Source organism: Anser cygnoides, chromosome 37 (genome assembly GCF_040182565.1).
Source record: "Anser cygnoides isolate HZ-2024a breed goose chromosome 37, Taihu_goose_T2T_genome, whole genome shotgun sequence".
Lineage (NCBI taxonomy): Eukaryota > Metazoa > Chordata > Aves > Anseriformes > Anatidae > Anser > Anser cygnoides.
The window spans coordinates 257200-273740 of NC_089909.1; the positions used below are offsets into that span (position 1 = coordinate 257200).

At 51.5% G+C, this 16541-nt stretch overlaps 1 protein-coding gene across 1 annotated transcript; it reads right to left on the reverse strand.

Moving 5' to 3' along the window:
- Positions 1–1316: 1316 nt before the first annotated feature.
- LOC136788456 (olfactory receptor 14A16-like) lies at positions 1317–5090 on the reverse strand. The gene is made up of 2 exons (XM_066987001.1): positions 4898–5090; positions 1317–2275 (listed from the first exon to the last, which is right to left on the reverse strand). The coding sequence occupies exons 1-2, from the start codon at positions 5088–5090 to the stop codon at positions 1317–1319; spliced, it is 1152 nt and encodes a 383-aa protein (XP_066843102.1).
- Positions 5091–16541: the final 11451 nt, after the last annotated feature.

Here is a 16541-nt window from a genome sequence, read left to right on the forward strand (position 1 = left end):
GCGGAGAAGGAGTTAGCATAATGAATACTAGTATTGCTTTATTCATCTGGTTTCCCAAAGGACCATAGTGCCAAAAAGAAGTGACCTGGAAACTCTGTTCCACCTGACATGATGGCAACCTTAGGGAATAGTTTATGGCACTTGGGCTTCCTCAGGATCATCTCACTGCACCAATACTATGGTCACTCTCATATGGACAAGGTAAAGACGGACTCCTGATTTAGTGTCCGTACCTAGAGAAAGAAACCACCTGTGTGAGCTGGGGCGAGAGCCCGGTGCTGCGAACGGTGCTTGCAAGGGGCTGATCTAGGGCCATTGCCCTGGGGCAGCATCTGCCAGGGCGTCCAGAGAAGAAGGGCCCAGCCCAGCCCCTGCTCTGCTGGTCCTCTCTGTCTCTCCCAGGAGACCAGCCCAGCTCAGCCCCTCCCCAGCTCTCCATACTTCCCTCTCCTTTCCCCAGCCCAGCCCAGCAGTGCAGCCCAGGTTGGTCAGGCCCCAAAGCAGCAAATGGAGGAGTGGAGGTCAGTGGCAGTGTCCCTGCTGCTGCAATTTGCAGGAAATTCCCCACCCACAGGCATTCTGCACGCTTGTAGGCTGGCCCCGCTCCCCAGCACAGCACACCAAAACACTGCTGGCCCTGGGGCTCCTCAGGCAGCACCACTGCACACACACACACAGCGCCCTGCTCTCCTCCCGGGACACCCCATGTCCCACACAGCCTCTCCCCAGGCCAGTCTGGGCTGGCCTGAGCAGCCATTCCTGCAGCCCCTGCCCATGCTGCCCACAGCCCCCGAGCTGGCAGTGCTGCTCTACAGAGTGAGGGGGCTGTGGTGCGCGGGGCCGTGGGGGCACTTTGCAGGGCCGTGCTGGTCAGGCTGGGAAGGCAGAGGCAGCTGGTGGGGGGCACTGCCACTGACTGCCTCCCACACAAGTGGTTTTTTGGCCATGGAGGGTGCGCACAGATAGCCGGCCTTCTTCAGAGTCAGAGACTCATGGAATAGTCTGAGCTGGAAGGGACCCACAAGGATCATCAAGTCCAACTCATTTCCAACGTCAGGAGAAGTTTTGGGGTGATTCACTCGATCCAGACTGTGAAATTTCACTGATTGAATAACTAATAATTTTCCCAACGCCTTTCCCATTTCCTGGTGTTGCAGAGCTCCGCTTTGTCTGTGGAATGCAAATAGTGATCACATTTCTCTCTGGACTACCTTACCATCAGTAAAAGAAGTAAAAGTAAAGATGGAAGGAAAATATAATGAAAATATCTCGGTCTGTAATGAGTTGCATTATCAGTGATATGCAGAGGACAGTAACTATATTGCTTCTGAAAAACACGCAGACATCACTTTCCACACTGCATCTTTCAGCACCTGATTCCTCATGCTGTAGATGAGGGGGTTCACTGCTGGAGTCAACACTGAGTACAGAACTGCTAGTAAAATATTCAGGGATGAGGAGGACATGGATGGGGGTCTCAAGTAGGCAAATATGCCAGTGCTGATGTACAGGGAGACAATGGCAAGGTGAGGGAGGCACGTGGAAAAGGCTTTGTGCCGTCCCTGCTCTGAGGCAATCCTCAGCACAGCCCTGAAGATCTGCATGTAGGAGTACAGAATGAAAAGAAAACACACTAAAAGTGAACATGCAGTAAAAAGAATAAGCCCAGCTTCTCTGAGGTAGGCATCTGAGCAGGAGAGCTTGAGGATCTGGGGAATTTCACAGAAGAACTGGTCCAGGGCATCGGCTTGGCAGAATGGAAGGGAAAATGTATTGGCAGTGTGCAGCACAGCATGGAGAAACCCACTACCCCAGGCAGCTGCTGCCATGTTGACACAGGTTTTTCCACTTATGATGGTCCTGTAGTGCAGGGGTTTGCAGATGGCAATGTAGCGGTCATAGGCCATGACGGTGAGAAGATAAAACTCCGCTAGAATAAAGACAGCAAACATAAAGACCTGGGCAGCACAACTGAAGAAGGAAATGGTCTTGGTGTCCCACAGGGAATTGGCCATGGCTTTGGGTAGTGTGACGGAGATGCAGCCGATGTCAAGGAGGACGAGGTTGAGGAGGAAGAAGTACATGGGGGTGTGGAGGCGGTGGTTGCAGGCTACAGCTGTGAGGATGAGGCCATTGCCCAGGAGGGCAGCCAGGTAGATGCCCAGTAAGAGCCCGAAGTGCAGGAGCTGCAGCTCGCGTGTGTCTGCAAATGCCAGGAGGAAGAACTCTGTGGGTAAGCTGCTGTTGAACATTTGCTGCCTTGGGGCATGGTTGGCTGTCCATGGGGGAATAGACAGTGACAAGTTACAGAGGCTTTTCTGAGGAAAACCTAAACCATATTTCACAGAAACCTCCTCACCAAGACTGCATCCTCACTGCATCTTCATCTGAAGAAGACTTGCTCCTGCCTGGAGCTCTGGGTTTCTCTGCCTAAGGGTGCTACAGAGAACATGCAGACTCTCTGTAGGCCCAGCAGGAGTCAGTACAAGCATACAGTATATGCTAAAGAGCACCAGGGATGGATATCAGGCGTCCGCTGGCCAGAGGCATCTCCCTACTTAAAGGTGCTGAGAGGGAGTTCCAACAATCCCACAAGAAACAATGAAGGTGGTGTTGGTGCTGTCTGTAGACTGAAGAGTGTGGAGCGAGTTTGTGAGGTTCCTCAAAGACCTACAGGTCTCTTTCAGTGTAATGCCCTGTGAGTTTCAGTCCCTTCTACAATCCTGACAACACCATTATCATCCTGACTGCCCTCGAAAAGCAGGAAGATTAAAGCAGAGACCTCAGAGAGTGCCTTCCCTTCAGGTACAGGAGGTGTTGTTCTTGCCTTTCAAGAATCTCCCCTAGAGATGCCCTGGGGGTGCTGTGGAGCTCTGAGCAGCCTGCCCCAGGCAGTAGCATCTGGGCACCAGCAGGACCCTGCCCTGTCGGGGGGGTCCTTCCACCTGCAGCTTCTCCCCGCATCTCCATGGGAAGCTCCCCGGGCAAGCTGAGTGCTGAGCCTGGCAGGCAGCAGAGGCCCTGCCCAGGCACACAGCACCTGGGGTACAAGAGGGTCCCTGCTCTGCACCACAGCCCTGGGCACCCCTGCATGCACCCTGCCTGCACAGCCTGCAGCCAGCCTCGTGAGAAGGAACAATCATGTTCTGTCACTCTGAGAGCTTTGGCAGGTAATCCCTGCTCTGGAGGTTTTCACTCCTCTCTTATACAAAGAAACTCTGAGGGTTCTTCTGAAAAATCCCCATAGGCTGCAGGATTTGTCAGCAAATCTGGAAATGGCACCAGGAACAACAGCTGTGTTGCCCTGCAGCCAGAGACTTACCCTGTTCAGGGCTGGGAAGATTTCTCCCGCAGTGAGCTCTCAGCATCCCCCTTCCACACTGCCTTTAACATCTCCCTCCCTTCTCTCAGTCGCCCTTGTCCCCTGCAGGCAGTGCCCCCAGCCCTGCTGTGCTGTGCAGAGGAGCTGCTCCTGGGCAGAGCTGTCTCTCTGCAGCGCTGCCCACTTGCCAGGAGCTCCCTTTGGGCCCAGGAGCCCGGCCCAGCTCAGCAGCACAGGGAGCTCTTGACAAGTCCCTGGGCCTCCAGGGGAATTGACTTTGAAACAGACTGAAGCAATCACTGATGTTCCTTCCCTCTGCCGGTGAAGAAAACTCATTTCAAGCATTGTCGTTCCTCATATCAGAAAAAGTATGATGTCCAAGAATCACCTTTCCATGTCCTGGTTTTAGGCAGAACACCCAGGCAAGGACAGGGAGGGATCTGCCTTCCCCCTGATGAGGGAAGTTTTTCATCTGAGTCAACCAAGGCATCTCTTTCTTTTTTTTCAGTCCACAGGCTAGAAGGGGTCGTAGCTGTCTCTCCCATGCCTCACAGAAGCCCACAGGAGCTGGGATTCCTCTCGTCTTTGTTCAGGTGGGCACAAACCAGACATCTGCATGTCTGCTGCGTGTCTCAGCTCCCAGCACATTTAATGGAGGTGGAAGGCAGGTGGAGGGAGAAGTTTAGATGCAGACACCAGGTGACGTTGGAGGTGTCAGAGTGACATTTGAGTGACATTTGTGGTGTCAGATTTCTCTGGGTCATAAACAGAGATGATATGAGGAAACTGCTAGCAGCTGTAGCCCAATGGCAAAGAAGTAAAGGCAGGACCTATCCAACCTCTCAAAACTTTATTGCTCCCAGTTCCGTTTAGATATGAAATGTAGATGTGAAATATGCCAAGATAAATATGTTTGGGGGATACAATACCTCCATTTATGTTATTGGGAGGACATGCATTTTTGGAAATATCTATATAAATTTATATTTGCACAGAGGGAACTTCCTCATCTTGCTGGGACATGTCCCAGACCTATGAAAAAAATCATAAATCTTCTAAACAAGCTACAAAATTCTGAAAATGAAGACTTCTTACACACCGAGAAGAACAACAACACATCTTTTTATTTATTTCACAGAATCACAGAATGGTTGTGCTTAGAAGGGCCCTCCAGAGATCATCTAGTCCAACCCCCCTACTCATGCAGGCTCACCTAGAGCATGTTACACAGGGTCGCATCCAGGTGGATTTTGAATATCTCCAAAGAAGGAGACTCCACAGCCTCTCTGGGCAGTCTGTTCCAGTGCTCTGTCACCCAAACTGTAAAGAAGTTCTTCCTCATATGACAATGAAATCTCCTGTCATTCAATTTATACCCATTACCCCTTGTCCTATCACTCCCCACCACTGAGAAGAGTTTGGATCCATCCACTTTACATTGTCCCCTCAAGCATTTATAAAGGCTGATAAGATCCCCTCTCAGTCTCCTCTTCTCTAGGCTAAACAGACCCAGCTTGCTTAGTCTTTCCTCACAGGACAGATGCTCCAATACCTTAATCATCTTTGTGGCTCTACGCTGGACCCTCTCTAGAAGTTCTACGTCCCTTTTGTACTGGGGAGCCCAGAACTGGACACAGTACTCCATGTGTGGCCTCACCAGGGCTGAGCAGAGGGGGAGGACCACCTCTTTCGAACTGGTGTCCACACTCCTGATGCAGGCTAGGATCTCATTGGCCTTCTTGGCCACAAGGGCACATTGCTGGCTCATGGCTAACTTCTCCACCACGACTCCCAGGTCCCCCTCTGCAGAGCTGCACTCCAGCAGGTCAGCCCCCAACCTGTACTGGTGCCCGGGGTTGTTCCTCCCCAGATGCAGGACCCTGCACTTGACCTTGTTGAACCTCATGAGGTTCCTCTCTGCCCAACTCTCCAGCCTGTCCAGGTCCTTCTGAGTGGCCGCACAGGCCTCTGATGTGTCAAAAATTTTGACAAGTTTTGTATTGTCCACAAACTTGCATAGGGTGCGCTCTGCCCCTTCATCTAGATCACTGATGAATAAGTTGGATGGCACTGGACCCAGTACTGACCCCTGGGAGACACCACAAGCCACAGACCTCCAACTAGACTCGACACCGTTGAGCACAACACAGAGCTCTGCCATCCAGCCAGTTCTTGATCCACCCCACTGTGCACTCATGGATCCCACAGATCCGGAGCTTGCCCAGGAGGATGTTATGGGAGACAGTGTCAAAAGTCTTGCTGAATCAAGGTAGACAACATCCACTGCTCTCCCCTCATCCATCCATCCATCCAGTCATCTCATCTTAGAAGGCTACCAGGTGGGTTAAACCCAACTTCCCCTTGATGAATCCATGGTGACTGCTTCTGATCACCTTCTTTTCCTCCATGTGCTTAGAGATGGCCTCAAGGATCAGCTGCTCCATCACCTTTCCAGGGATGGAGGTGAGGATGACTGGCCTGTAGTTGCCTGGGTCTTCCTTCTTGCCCTCCTTGAAGACTGGAGTAATGTTGGCTTTCTTCCAGTCCTCAGGCACCTCTCCTGTCCTCCAAGACATTTTGAACATGATAGAGAGTGGCTTAGCAATAATGCCTGCCACTTCCCTCAGCACCCTCAGGTGCATCCCATTGGGGCCCATAGGTTTGTGGGTGTCTGCCTTGCCTAAATAACCTCTAAGCCAATCCCCTTCAACATGGGGAAAGTCTTCTTCCCTCCAGGTTTTCCCTCTTGTTTCCAGGCTCAGTAGTGCTTGGGTTCTAGCCTTAGCAGTGAAAGACCAAAGCAACGAAGGCATTCAGTAACTCTACCTTCTCTGTATCCGCCATCACCAAGGTACCCACCTCCTTTAGCTGAGCACTCACATTTTCCTCAGTCTTCCTTTTGCTGCTGATGTATTTGAAGAAGCCATTCTTGTTATCCCTGATGTCTCTCACTAAATGTAATTCTAACTGGGCCTTGGCCTTTCTCATTGCATCCCTGCATTCTCTGACAATGTTCCTAAATTCCACCCAAGTTGTCTGTTCCTTCTTCCACATCACGTACAACTTCTTCTGCTGCTTAAGTTTTCCCAAGAGCTCCTTGTCCATCCATGCAGTTCTCCTGCCCCCCTTGCTCAACTTCTTTCTTGTAAGGATGCACCAACCCTGAGCTTGGAGGAAGTGGTGCTTGAATATTAGCCAGCTCTCCTGGACACCCTTTCCCCCCAGGTCCTGGCCCAGAGGATTCTTCCAATTAGGTCTCCAAAGAGGTCAAAGTTAACTCGCTTGAAATCCAGGGTTGCAGTCCTCCTTTTGCCCTAATTCCTCCTCGCAGGATCTTGAACTCCAGCATCTCATGATCACTGCAGCCGAGACTGCCCTCAACCTTCATGTTTCCAACTAGACCATCTCTGTTTGCTAGCACCAAGTCCAGCAGCGCCCTTCTCCTTGTTGACTTACTTTCTTCCTGCATCAAGAAGTTATCTGCCATGGTCTGCAGTAACCTCCTGGACCATTTGTTCTGAGCTGTGTTGTCTCCCCAGCAAATATCTGGGTGGTTAAAATTCCCCATAAGAAGCAGGGCCTGAGAACGTGAGGCAACTTGTAGCTGCCTGTAGAAGGCCTCATCCACTTCCTCTTCCTGATCCAGTGGCCTGTAGTAAACACCCACCACACTGTCACCCCTGTTGGCCTGCCCTTTGATCCTCACCCATAGGCTCTCGACTTGCACTTCGTCCCCACCTAGGCAGAGCTGCATACATTCCAGTTGCTCACTGACATAAAGAGCAACTCCACCACCTCGCCTTCCTGGCCTGTCCTCACTAAAATCACAAAGCTGTCCATGGCCACATTCTGGTCATGGGAGATGTCCCACCATGTCTCAGTCATTGCAACGAGATCATAACCCTGCAACCGCACACACACCTCCAGTTCCCCTTGGTTATTCCCCATGCTGCGTGCATTTACATAGAGGCATTTGAGTTGGGCTCCCAATGCATCTGCCTTTCTGCATGGGGCAATTTTAACTCGTCCATGTGGGCCTGCGGGAGCTCTCCTGTTAAGCTCTGTTCCCTCTCTAGGCTCTGGGCATCCTTTGCTGGCTCTGGTGTTCAGCTGGCGTGAGTGGGATGGCATGTCATCCCGTACCTTATCCCCAGCATCCCTGATGATATCTCCCATTGATACAAACTAGAGTCAAAGGCAGCCTACTGCTATGCCACAATTGGTATCCCTAAAGCATTTTTCTCCATTCCTTTTCCAGCAGCATGCAGGCCACTGTTTGCTTTAATTTGGAGGGGAGTCCAGTCCACCTGAAATCAACTGCCCCGGGGTGGAAACACAGCCCTACTATATGCCATGGACTGATTCAGACCGCCCTGGAGCAGGGGAAGCTCCTGAACACCAGCAGTACATTGATGGCATCATTATGTGAGGTTAGAAAGCAGAGGCTGTTCTTGAGAAAGGGAAGAACATGTACCAAATCCTTCTGAAATATGATTTTGCACTGAAAAAATAAGGTCAAGAGACAGGCACACTGGATCCTGGTGCAGGTCGGCCGTGGTCAAGGGGGCCACTGCAGAGGCACGGGATGGGCATCGTTCAGCAGGTGGTGAGCAATTGCATTGTGCATCCTTGCTTTGTACATATTATTATTATTATTATTATCATCATCATCATTATTCTCTCTTCTTTTTCTGTCCTATCAAACTGTCCTTATCTCAACACGTGAGCTTTTGGGGGGTGAGGGTGAGCTGTGTGGTGCTCAGGTGCCTGCCAGGTTAATCTTAATACTTATGATTTCCTATCAATCAGTATAAAATACTTAATTTACAGTCATCCTTTTGGGAAGGTAAACCTCACTGAAGACATTCAAGATGAGGAGCTTGTTTGCTGTTTGGAAAATTGCTGCATGTTTTCCTGTTGTTTGCTTGAAAATGAGGAAAAAACCTTCTGTGCCTGTGTGCAGCCAGGTCTCTGAGGAAAGCAGGTGGGAGCTGGTGCAAAGGGGCTGTAACATCCAGCTGCAGACTTCAGTGCAGAAGTCTGGTGTAAGGAAAAGTGATGCAAGCACCAGGTGGCCAATGAGAGAAATGTCAGGGTTGGGGTGGAGAGGAGCAAGGTTGTCCATGCACTGTCAGACCTCAAGAGTCTGCTTTTCCTCCCTATGGATGTCTCCATAGGAGAAGCCCTGGATTAATATCAATTGAAGAAAGATGCTCAAAGCCGAAATGCAACAAAATTCACCTTTTAAAACTAGAAAAGATTTTTATTATGTGCTTTTTGATATCTTCCTCCTTAAGTACACCATGAAGGCTCTCCAATTAGCTGTCCATGTCCTGAAGACTTGAATAAAACTATGGAAGACATATGGTTCCTTAGGTGTTTCTGCATTTTAATGAATTCCATGGTGGATTTTGGTGCTCAGTCTCTGAAGCTCAGGTACTGAGAGGAGAATGATGCCATTGTTTGAGAAAGTAAAGTCAGAAGGAAAAGTTGAAGTGACTTGGAGTATTAATGGGCCCCACTGAGGGCCATTACCAAGAGATTCTCTTCAGGGATTTGTTAGGGCAGATAATTGGAGGCCATGCTTACAGATAGGCAAAGCACTGTGCTGAGAAAACTCTGGGTTTGTTGTGGTGAAGTAAAAGGGCCGGGTCCTGACTCCAGCAACTGGGAGGGAAGATCCTGCACCCCCATGTATGTCTCAGGGCTTTTCCTGGGGGTCTGTGGGATGTGGTGGGCAGTGTGATGCCAGGAGAAGAACAATGGTATGACACCTCCCTGGCTCTGCACAGGGTCTCAAGAAAGCAATGACCCCCCTTGCAATGACTATATCTCATCTCCTCACAAGCTCTATCCAAGGGGACAAAAATGTCAGGGCTGTTGGGGCCTTCTCTTCTTACCAGCACCCACCTCTTCACCCTCTCCAGACTTTCTTGTGCTGCCCCACACTTTGCCCTATTTCCTTGAAGGCTGCAGACACCCATCTCTGTTCACCACCTTGCTCTCATCCCAGCATTTCTGTGGTTTCACCGATGTCTCATCAACCCTCACCAGCTGTTCCTTGAAACACAAAGCCATGGTCTGATCACAGACACTCTTTGGGTGACCTCTGGCACCACAGCACAACACTTTGAGGGACATTTCTTCCTCTTCATGGCCAGCGCCAATCTTCCATGGTGCACTTTGCGGCAGTTTTTTCTCTCCTGCTCTTTTCGACTACCAAAGAAAGCTCCATCAGGGTGGAAACCACTCCTGAAGTAGGCATCCCAACCCATTGGCCTTCTAGTGACCTGTCAGCCAACCAGACAGAAGTCACCTCACCAGCATCTTCCACGCCATGGTCCTGCTGCTCGCCTTACAGCTTCTTGTGTAGACACAACCAAGCCTTGTTCCTGCTGCTGTCCACTCATGTAATCGAGCAGAGGGGACAGGACAACCCATGTTCAGGCCTTCTTTCTGTCTGGGTCCTCCTGGGTATGTAGGCAGAGGGGATCCCACAGTCAGCATGCCAACCAGGTGCCTTCTGCTGGCCTAGCAGGTCCACTGGCAGATGTCAGCTGAAAAGTACAGATCCTAGGTAGAAGTGTGACCTGTCAGCTACTTCAGACAGAAGTGACCTCACAATCCCTTTCAGTGACACGTTCCTGCTCCTGCCCTATCAACTGCAGAGACAGAGGTGACCTCACAGTCCCTTCCACAGTCACATTCCTCCTGCTGGTGCGGGAGATCCTGAGGCAGAGCTCAGCTCATCAGAGCATTCCCATCTCCTCCTTGTGGCCTACTAGCTGCTCAGATCCATGGCCTCTCACATTCATCACTGAACGCCGTGTGACTGCACAGCAATCTCACAATTCCTGCCCTGCCCCAAGGGACGAAGAACCTAAAGTTAAGGGTTAGGAAAAGGGTTAAAGCTGAGAAGGTTAATGCACAGGAAGACAGGCTTTGGATGATAGTTGTTCATGTATGCCATTAGGGACTACGGCAAACTTTTCTAGGTGAGACATTAAGCAGAGTTTTAGTGGGAGGGTTTAGTGTTCTGCTTGTGGTGTCAGGTCTGTGGTTAGGGTATGGGCAAGCTCTTTGGTTGAGGATTTTGTTTAGGTCTGCAAGAAGACTAGGGTTAAATAGAGCATTTTAATGCTAGTGTTAAGGGCAGGGATCTGGGTGAGCAAGAGAGGGTCATAGAAAGGGGTTATGGACTAATTTTGGCTTCAAGGGATATTGTGGTCAAAAGTTAGAGCAGTGGATTCCTGTCAGGGTGTGGAGTGGCATTTAGATTTAGGTATTAATGTTACAGGTTAAAATAGGGTAAGGGCCTCACATGACTGCTTTAAGTCAGCTTTATGGTGGGATCAACATTACCTGAATATTCTTACCTCTCCGAAATCGTTAGCTTCTGCTCTCCAAGCTCCTCTTTCCTCCCCCAAATCTCACATCTCTCCTGGCCACGCTCCTCCTTTTTCCCCACATCAATCATCTTCTTAGGGGCAGCTTTCTGATGGCTTTCATGAACTCAGAGTATCTGTCTCACCTCTGTTGGCTGCTCTGTTCCTGAGAAAGAAGCAGCTCCTAAGCCAGCATGGAGAAGGACACAAAGGCTGTCGGAGCACCCTGCACAATGTGCCCAGCAGCTCTGCAACACCACAAAAGTGCGCTTCCTGCCTACATGTTTTGGTTCCAAAATGGTTCCTATGGACCCAGGGTAACTTCTTCCATGGCCTCATGAAGGCTTTGTGTTCCCCCAGGCATCTGGGAGGCAGTGGCCCCCTCTGTGTAGAAAACTGAAAGCAGCCCTGAAGGATGAATGAGGCAAAAGCTGAAACCTCTGACATGACACCTGTTCAAGACCTCTTCCTCAATGGGGCCTACCAGGTCCTTAGGGAGAGAGGATCTCACAAACTATGTGCAAAGCAGGTGCATCTGCTGGCCTATCATGGAGACCAGCAGATGTGAGCCTAAAGGCACAGATCCCAGCCAGAATTCAAGGGATGACCTGTCAGCTACTTCAGAAAGAGGTCAACTCACAGGCTGTTTAACAGCCATTCGCTTCCTCCTGGACTTAGAGCTTCTGAGGCACCACTGCCCTCCTAATACCATACCTACAAAACACCCCCTTCCTGGGCCAGAGTCTGCCCAGACAGAAGTGAGCTGGTTGTGATCCTTCAAGCCCATGGCACTGCTGCTGGACTCCCAGCCTCTCTGACGCACAGCAGCCAGTTCTGTGTCACTCCTGTGGGGTGCGAGGGCAGGAGGGACCTTGCAGGCAATGTTCCAGCCCCGTGCCTGTTTGTGGTCTCTCAGCTCCTTGTGCACAATGAAGATCACGCTCACGTCCAGAAGCCATGTGCCTGAAGCTGGCCTAGAAGACTCTCAGGGGAAGCGCCCTCCCAGCCCCAGCCCCAGCCCCAGCCCCAGCTGGCAGTGCTGCTCTGCAGAGCGAGTGCCCAGTTGTTGCGCACCTTTGTTGACCCTGGAGCACGGGGGCATCCCAGGGCAGTGCTGGGCAGGCTGGGAGGCAGGCACAGCTCATGGGGTCACTGATATTGCCCCAGGGCTGGAATAATTCACTCGCCAGATTCCTTTGTTGGGGCTGCTGCATGCCCCGGGGCTGCAGAGCTCTCCTATGCCTGTTCACACCAGATTGAGCACTTGAGCTCTGGTCAGTCCACCTTGGACAGGCTCACGCTCTGCAGTTGTCTCCCAGGTTCATATTTCCCCTGCAGATCACCTGGGCTCCCCTGGAAGCTCCTGGATCCCTCCAGGGAAAAAACAAACAAACAAACAAAAAAACTCCTCTGCCATCACCACCATCGTGTTCTGTGGAGCCCGAGTGTCTAGGAATTAGAAATATTCATCAGCTGCATGGCCACTAGCAACTAACAGGGAACTTGTGAACTAGCCCCAGATCCCTAAACTCCATGCTGGGACACTGCTCTCACCACCCTGAGCCCATCTGGAAAACAGCAAAGCACAGAGCCTCTTTGGAGTCTCTTCCTTGGGCTTGTTCTTGACAGCAACTTTGCAGGAAGGCCTCAGCCTTCAGGCAGTGCCCGGAGGAGATCCCCTCTGAGGAGGGAAGTGCTGCAGCAAGTGGAGGCCAGCTGTGCCACTGCCGTGCCCACTGCCTGTCCCTGCCTGCAGTCCCAGCACAGCCCCACAGCAGCACTGGCACCAAGCTACAGGAGCAGCCGGGCCTGACCCCACCAGCAGGGCTCAGCAGGAGAGGGTGGCAGTGGCAAGAGAGCAGCTCTGCAGGCACCAAGCGCTGCTGCTCCCTGGCTGTGCTGCTGGGATGGGGCTCTTTTCCTCTTCACCCCTGCACATGGGGACTTCCCCTGCAGATCCAGACCAGGTCTCAGAGGAAGGACGTCAGACAAAGAAGGCAGTGCAGGCTCCTTTCTTTTGTTTATATTCACAGAGAGCCTGGCTCGTTGTGTGCAGAGTCTTTGAACTATGCTCAACAAGTAGACACTGAAATGGAAATGGCATGAATAATACAATTTTAATGTGCAAAATGAGCCAAATTAAAAAAAAAAAAAGTTGAAATAAACATACACACACACACAGACACACAGAATATTGACCATTCCTGTAATAACTGACATTACCACAAAATCACAGAATCCTCTAGGTTGGAAGGGACCTCCAAGATCACCTAGTCCAACCCATGTCCTAACACTAACAAGTCCTCCACTAAAACATATCACTATGCTCTCTATCTGAACGTCTTTTAAAGACCTCCAGGGATGGTGACTCAACCACTTCCCTGGGCAGCCCGTTCCAATGCCTAACACCCCTTTCAGTAAAGAACTTTTTCCTAAAATCCAACCTAAAACTCCCCTGGCACAAATTTCGCCCATTGCCCCTCATCCTATCACCGAGCATGTGGGAGAATAGACCAACCCCCACCTCACTACAGCCTCCTTTAAGATATCTGTAGAGTGCAATAAGGTCTCCCCTGAGCCTTCTCTTTTCCAGGCTGAACAATCCCAGCTCCCTCAGCCACTCCTTGTAAGACTTGTTCTCCAGACCCCTCAACAGCTTCGTCGCCCTTCTCTGGACATGCTCCAGCACCTCCATGTCCCTCCTGCAGTGAGGGGCCCAAAACTGAACACAGTACTCGAGGGGCAGCCTCACCAGAGCTGAGTACAGGGGGACAATCACTTCCCTAGTCCTGCTGGCCACAATGTTTCTGATACAAGCCAGGATGCTGTTGGCCTTCTTGGCCACCTGAGCACACTGCTGGCTCATATTCAGCCGACTATCAACCAATACTCCCAGGTCCTTCTCTGCCAGGCAGCTTTCCAACCACTCATCTCCCAGCCTGCAGCGCTGCTTGGGGTTGTTACGCCCCAGATGCAGGACCCGGCACTTGGCCTTGTTGAACTTCACGCAGTTGACCTCAGCCCATTGGTCCAGCCTATGCAGATCCTCCTGCAGAGCCTTCCTACCCTCGAGCAGATCGACACACGCACCTAACTTGGTGTCGTCTGCAAACTTACTGAGGGTGCACTCGATCCCCTCATCCAGATCATCGATAAAGATATTAAAAAGAACTGGCCCTAATACTGAGCCCTTGGGGACTCCACTTATGACCGGCCTCCAACTGCTGGTCACTAGTGGAGTCCTCCATTCACAACACTTTGGGCCCAGCTACCCAGCCAGTTTCTAACCCAACGCGTGATGACACTCAAGATAACCTGTTCAATAAGCTTCCCTGGTACTGCAGTCAAACTAACAGGCCTATCGTTTCCCATGTCCACCCTTTGGCCCTTCTTGTAGATTGACATCACGTTTGCTAGCCGCCAGTCTACTGGGACCTCCCCTGGTAGCCAGGACTGCCGATAAATGACAGAAAATGGCCTGGCCAGCTCTTCCGCCACTTCTCTCAGTACCCTCGGGTGGTTTCCATCCATCCCCACTGATTTGCATACATCTAAGTGCTTTAGCAGGTCGCCAACCGTTTCCTCTTGGATTATGAGGGCCACATTCTGCTCCCTATCCCCTTCCACAAGCTCAGGGGGCTGGGTAGCCAGAGGACAACTGCTCTTTCTCCTAAAGACTGAGGGAAAGAAGACGTTAAGCACCTCAGCCTTCTCCTCATCTCTGGACACTAAGTTTCCCCCCGCATCCAGTAAAGGATGGAGATTCTCCTTAGTCCTCCTTTTTGTGTTTATGTATTATCCACGCCGGGTCGTCTTTGGGCACATGGGGACAGACTGCTCCTGAGCCATTAAGGTTTCCTTCTTGAAGAGGGCCCAGCCTTCCTGGACTCCTCTGTCCTTCAGAAATGCCTCCCAAGGTGCTAGCCAGTGTCCTGAACAATGCAAAGTCTGCCCTCCAGAAGTCTAAGACAGCACTTTTACTGATCCCCCTCCTGACTTCAACAAGAATAGAGAACTCTACCATTTCAGGGTCACTCTGCCCAAGACAGCTCCCGACCACCACATCTCCCACCAGTCCTTCTCTGTTTGTGAACAGAGAGTCTAGCTGGGCACCGTCCCGGTATGTTCACTAACCAGCTTTGTCAGGAAGCTATCTTCCACACTCTCCAGGAACCTCCTAGACTGCTTCTTCTGAGCCGTACTGTATTTCCAGCAGATACCTGGGAAGTTGAGGTGCCCCACAAGAACAAGTTCTCGCAATTGTGCAACTTCTGCCAGCTGCTTGTAGAACGCCTCATTTGTCTCCTCATCCTGGTTTGGTGGTCTATAAGATATCCCCACCAGGATGCCTTCCTTCTTGGCCTTCCCGCTGACCCAAACCCATAGGAACTCAACATTATCATTCCCAGCCTCGAGTTCTACAACACCAAAACACTCTCTAATATAGAGAGCCACACCACCACCTTGTCTGTGCTGCCTGTCCCTTCTGAAGAGCCTACAGACAGTCATTGCAGCACTCCAGTCATGGGAGTGGACCCACCATGTTTCGGTGATGGCAACCAGGTTATAGCTTGCCTTTTATTTCTTTGCAATTGAACAATGGCTACAGTTATATTATATTGGACATGCATCAATAAAGTCTCTGTTTATGGCCCAGAGGAATTTGGCACTTCAAATTTCACTCAAATGTCACTCTGGCATCTCCAATGTCACCAGGGGTCTGCATCTGACCAGCTCCCTCCTGGCCTCTGTCTCCATTCAATGTGCTGGGAGCTGAGACAACCAGCTGACATACAGCTGCCTGATTTGTGCCCACCTGAACCAAAGCAAGAGGAATCCCAACTCCTGTGGGCTTCTGTGAGGCATGGGAGAGGCAGCTAAGCCCCCTTCTAGCCTCTGGACTGCAAATAAAGTATGAGATGCCTGGTTTGACTCAGCTGAAACCCTTCCCTCAGCAGGGGGAGGGAGATTCTTGGGTGGGTATTCTGCCTGAAACCAGGACATGGAAAGGTGATTCTTGGACATCATACCTCTTCTGAAATGAGGAAGGGCAGTGGTCCCTCTCCTGTGGAGGGAAGGAATATAAATGATTACTTCAGTCTGTTTCAAAGTTGATTCCCCCAGAGGCCCAGGGACTTGTCAAGAGCTCCCTGTGCTGCAGAGCTGGGCTGGGCTCCTGGGCCCAAGGGGAGCTCCTGGCAAGCGGGCAGCGCTGCACAGAGACAGCTCTGCCCACGAGCAGCTCCTCTGCACAGCGCAGCAGGGCTGGGGGCACTGCCTGCAGGGGACAAGGGCGGCTGAGAGAAGGGAGGGAGATGTTAAAGGCAGTGTGGAGGGGGGCTGCTGAGAGCTCACTGCGGGAGAAATCTTCCCAGCCCTGAACAGGGTAAGTCTCTGGCTGCAGGGCAGTGCAGCTGTTGTTCCTGTTGCCATCTCCATATTTGCTGACAAATCCCACAGCCTATGGGATTTTTCAGAAGAACCCTCAGAGTTTCTTTGTATAAGAGGGGAGTGAAAACCTCCAGGGCAGGGATTACATGCCAAAGCTCTCAGAGGGAAAGGACATGAGGGTTTCTTCTTGTGGGTCTGGCTGTAGGCTGTGCAGCTGGGGTGCATGCAGGGGTGTCCAGGGCTGTGGTGCAGAGCAGGGTCCCTGCTGTGCCCCAGGGGCTGTGTGCTGGGGCAGGGCCTCTGCCGCCTGCCAGGCTCAGCACTCAGCCTGCAGAGGAGCTGCCCAGGGTGCTGTGGGGAGAAGCTGTGGGTGGAAGGAGCCCCCTGATCAGGGCAGGGCAGGGTCCTGGTGATGCCCAGAGGCTGGTGCCTGGGGCAGGCTG

Bases quoted from the DNA above. Each gene is read 5' to 3' on its own strand.
- LOC136788456 (XM_066987001.1), bottom strand. From the start codon at position 5,090: ATGAGCCAGCAATGTGCCCTTGTGGCCAAGAAGGCCAATGAGATCCTA. The intron at 2,276-4,897 runs GTAGAGCCACAA...CCCCATGGACAG, and splicing joins ACTTCTAGAGAGGGTCCAGC to CCAACCATGCCCCAAGGCAG.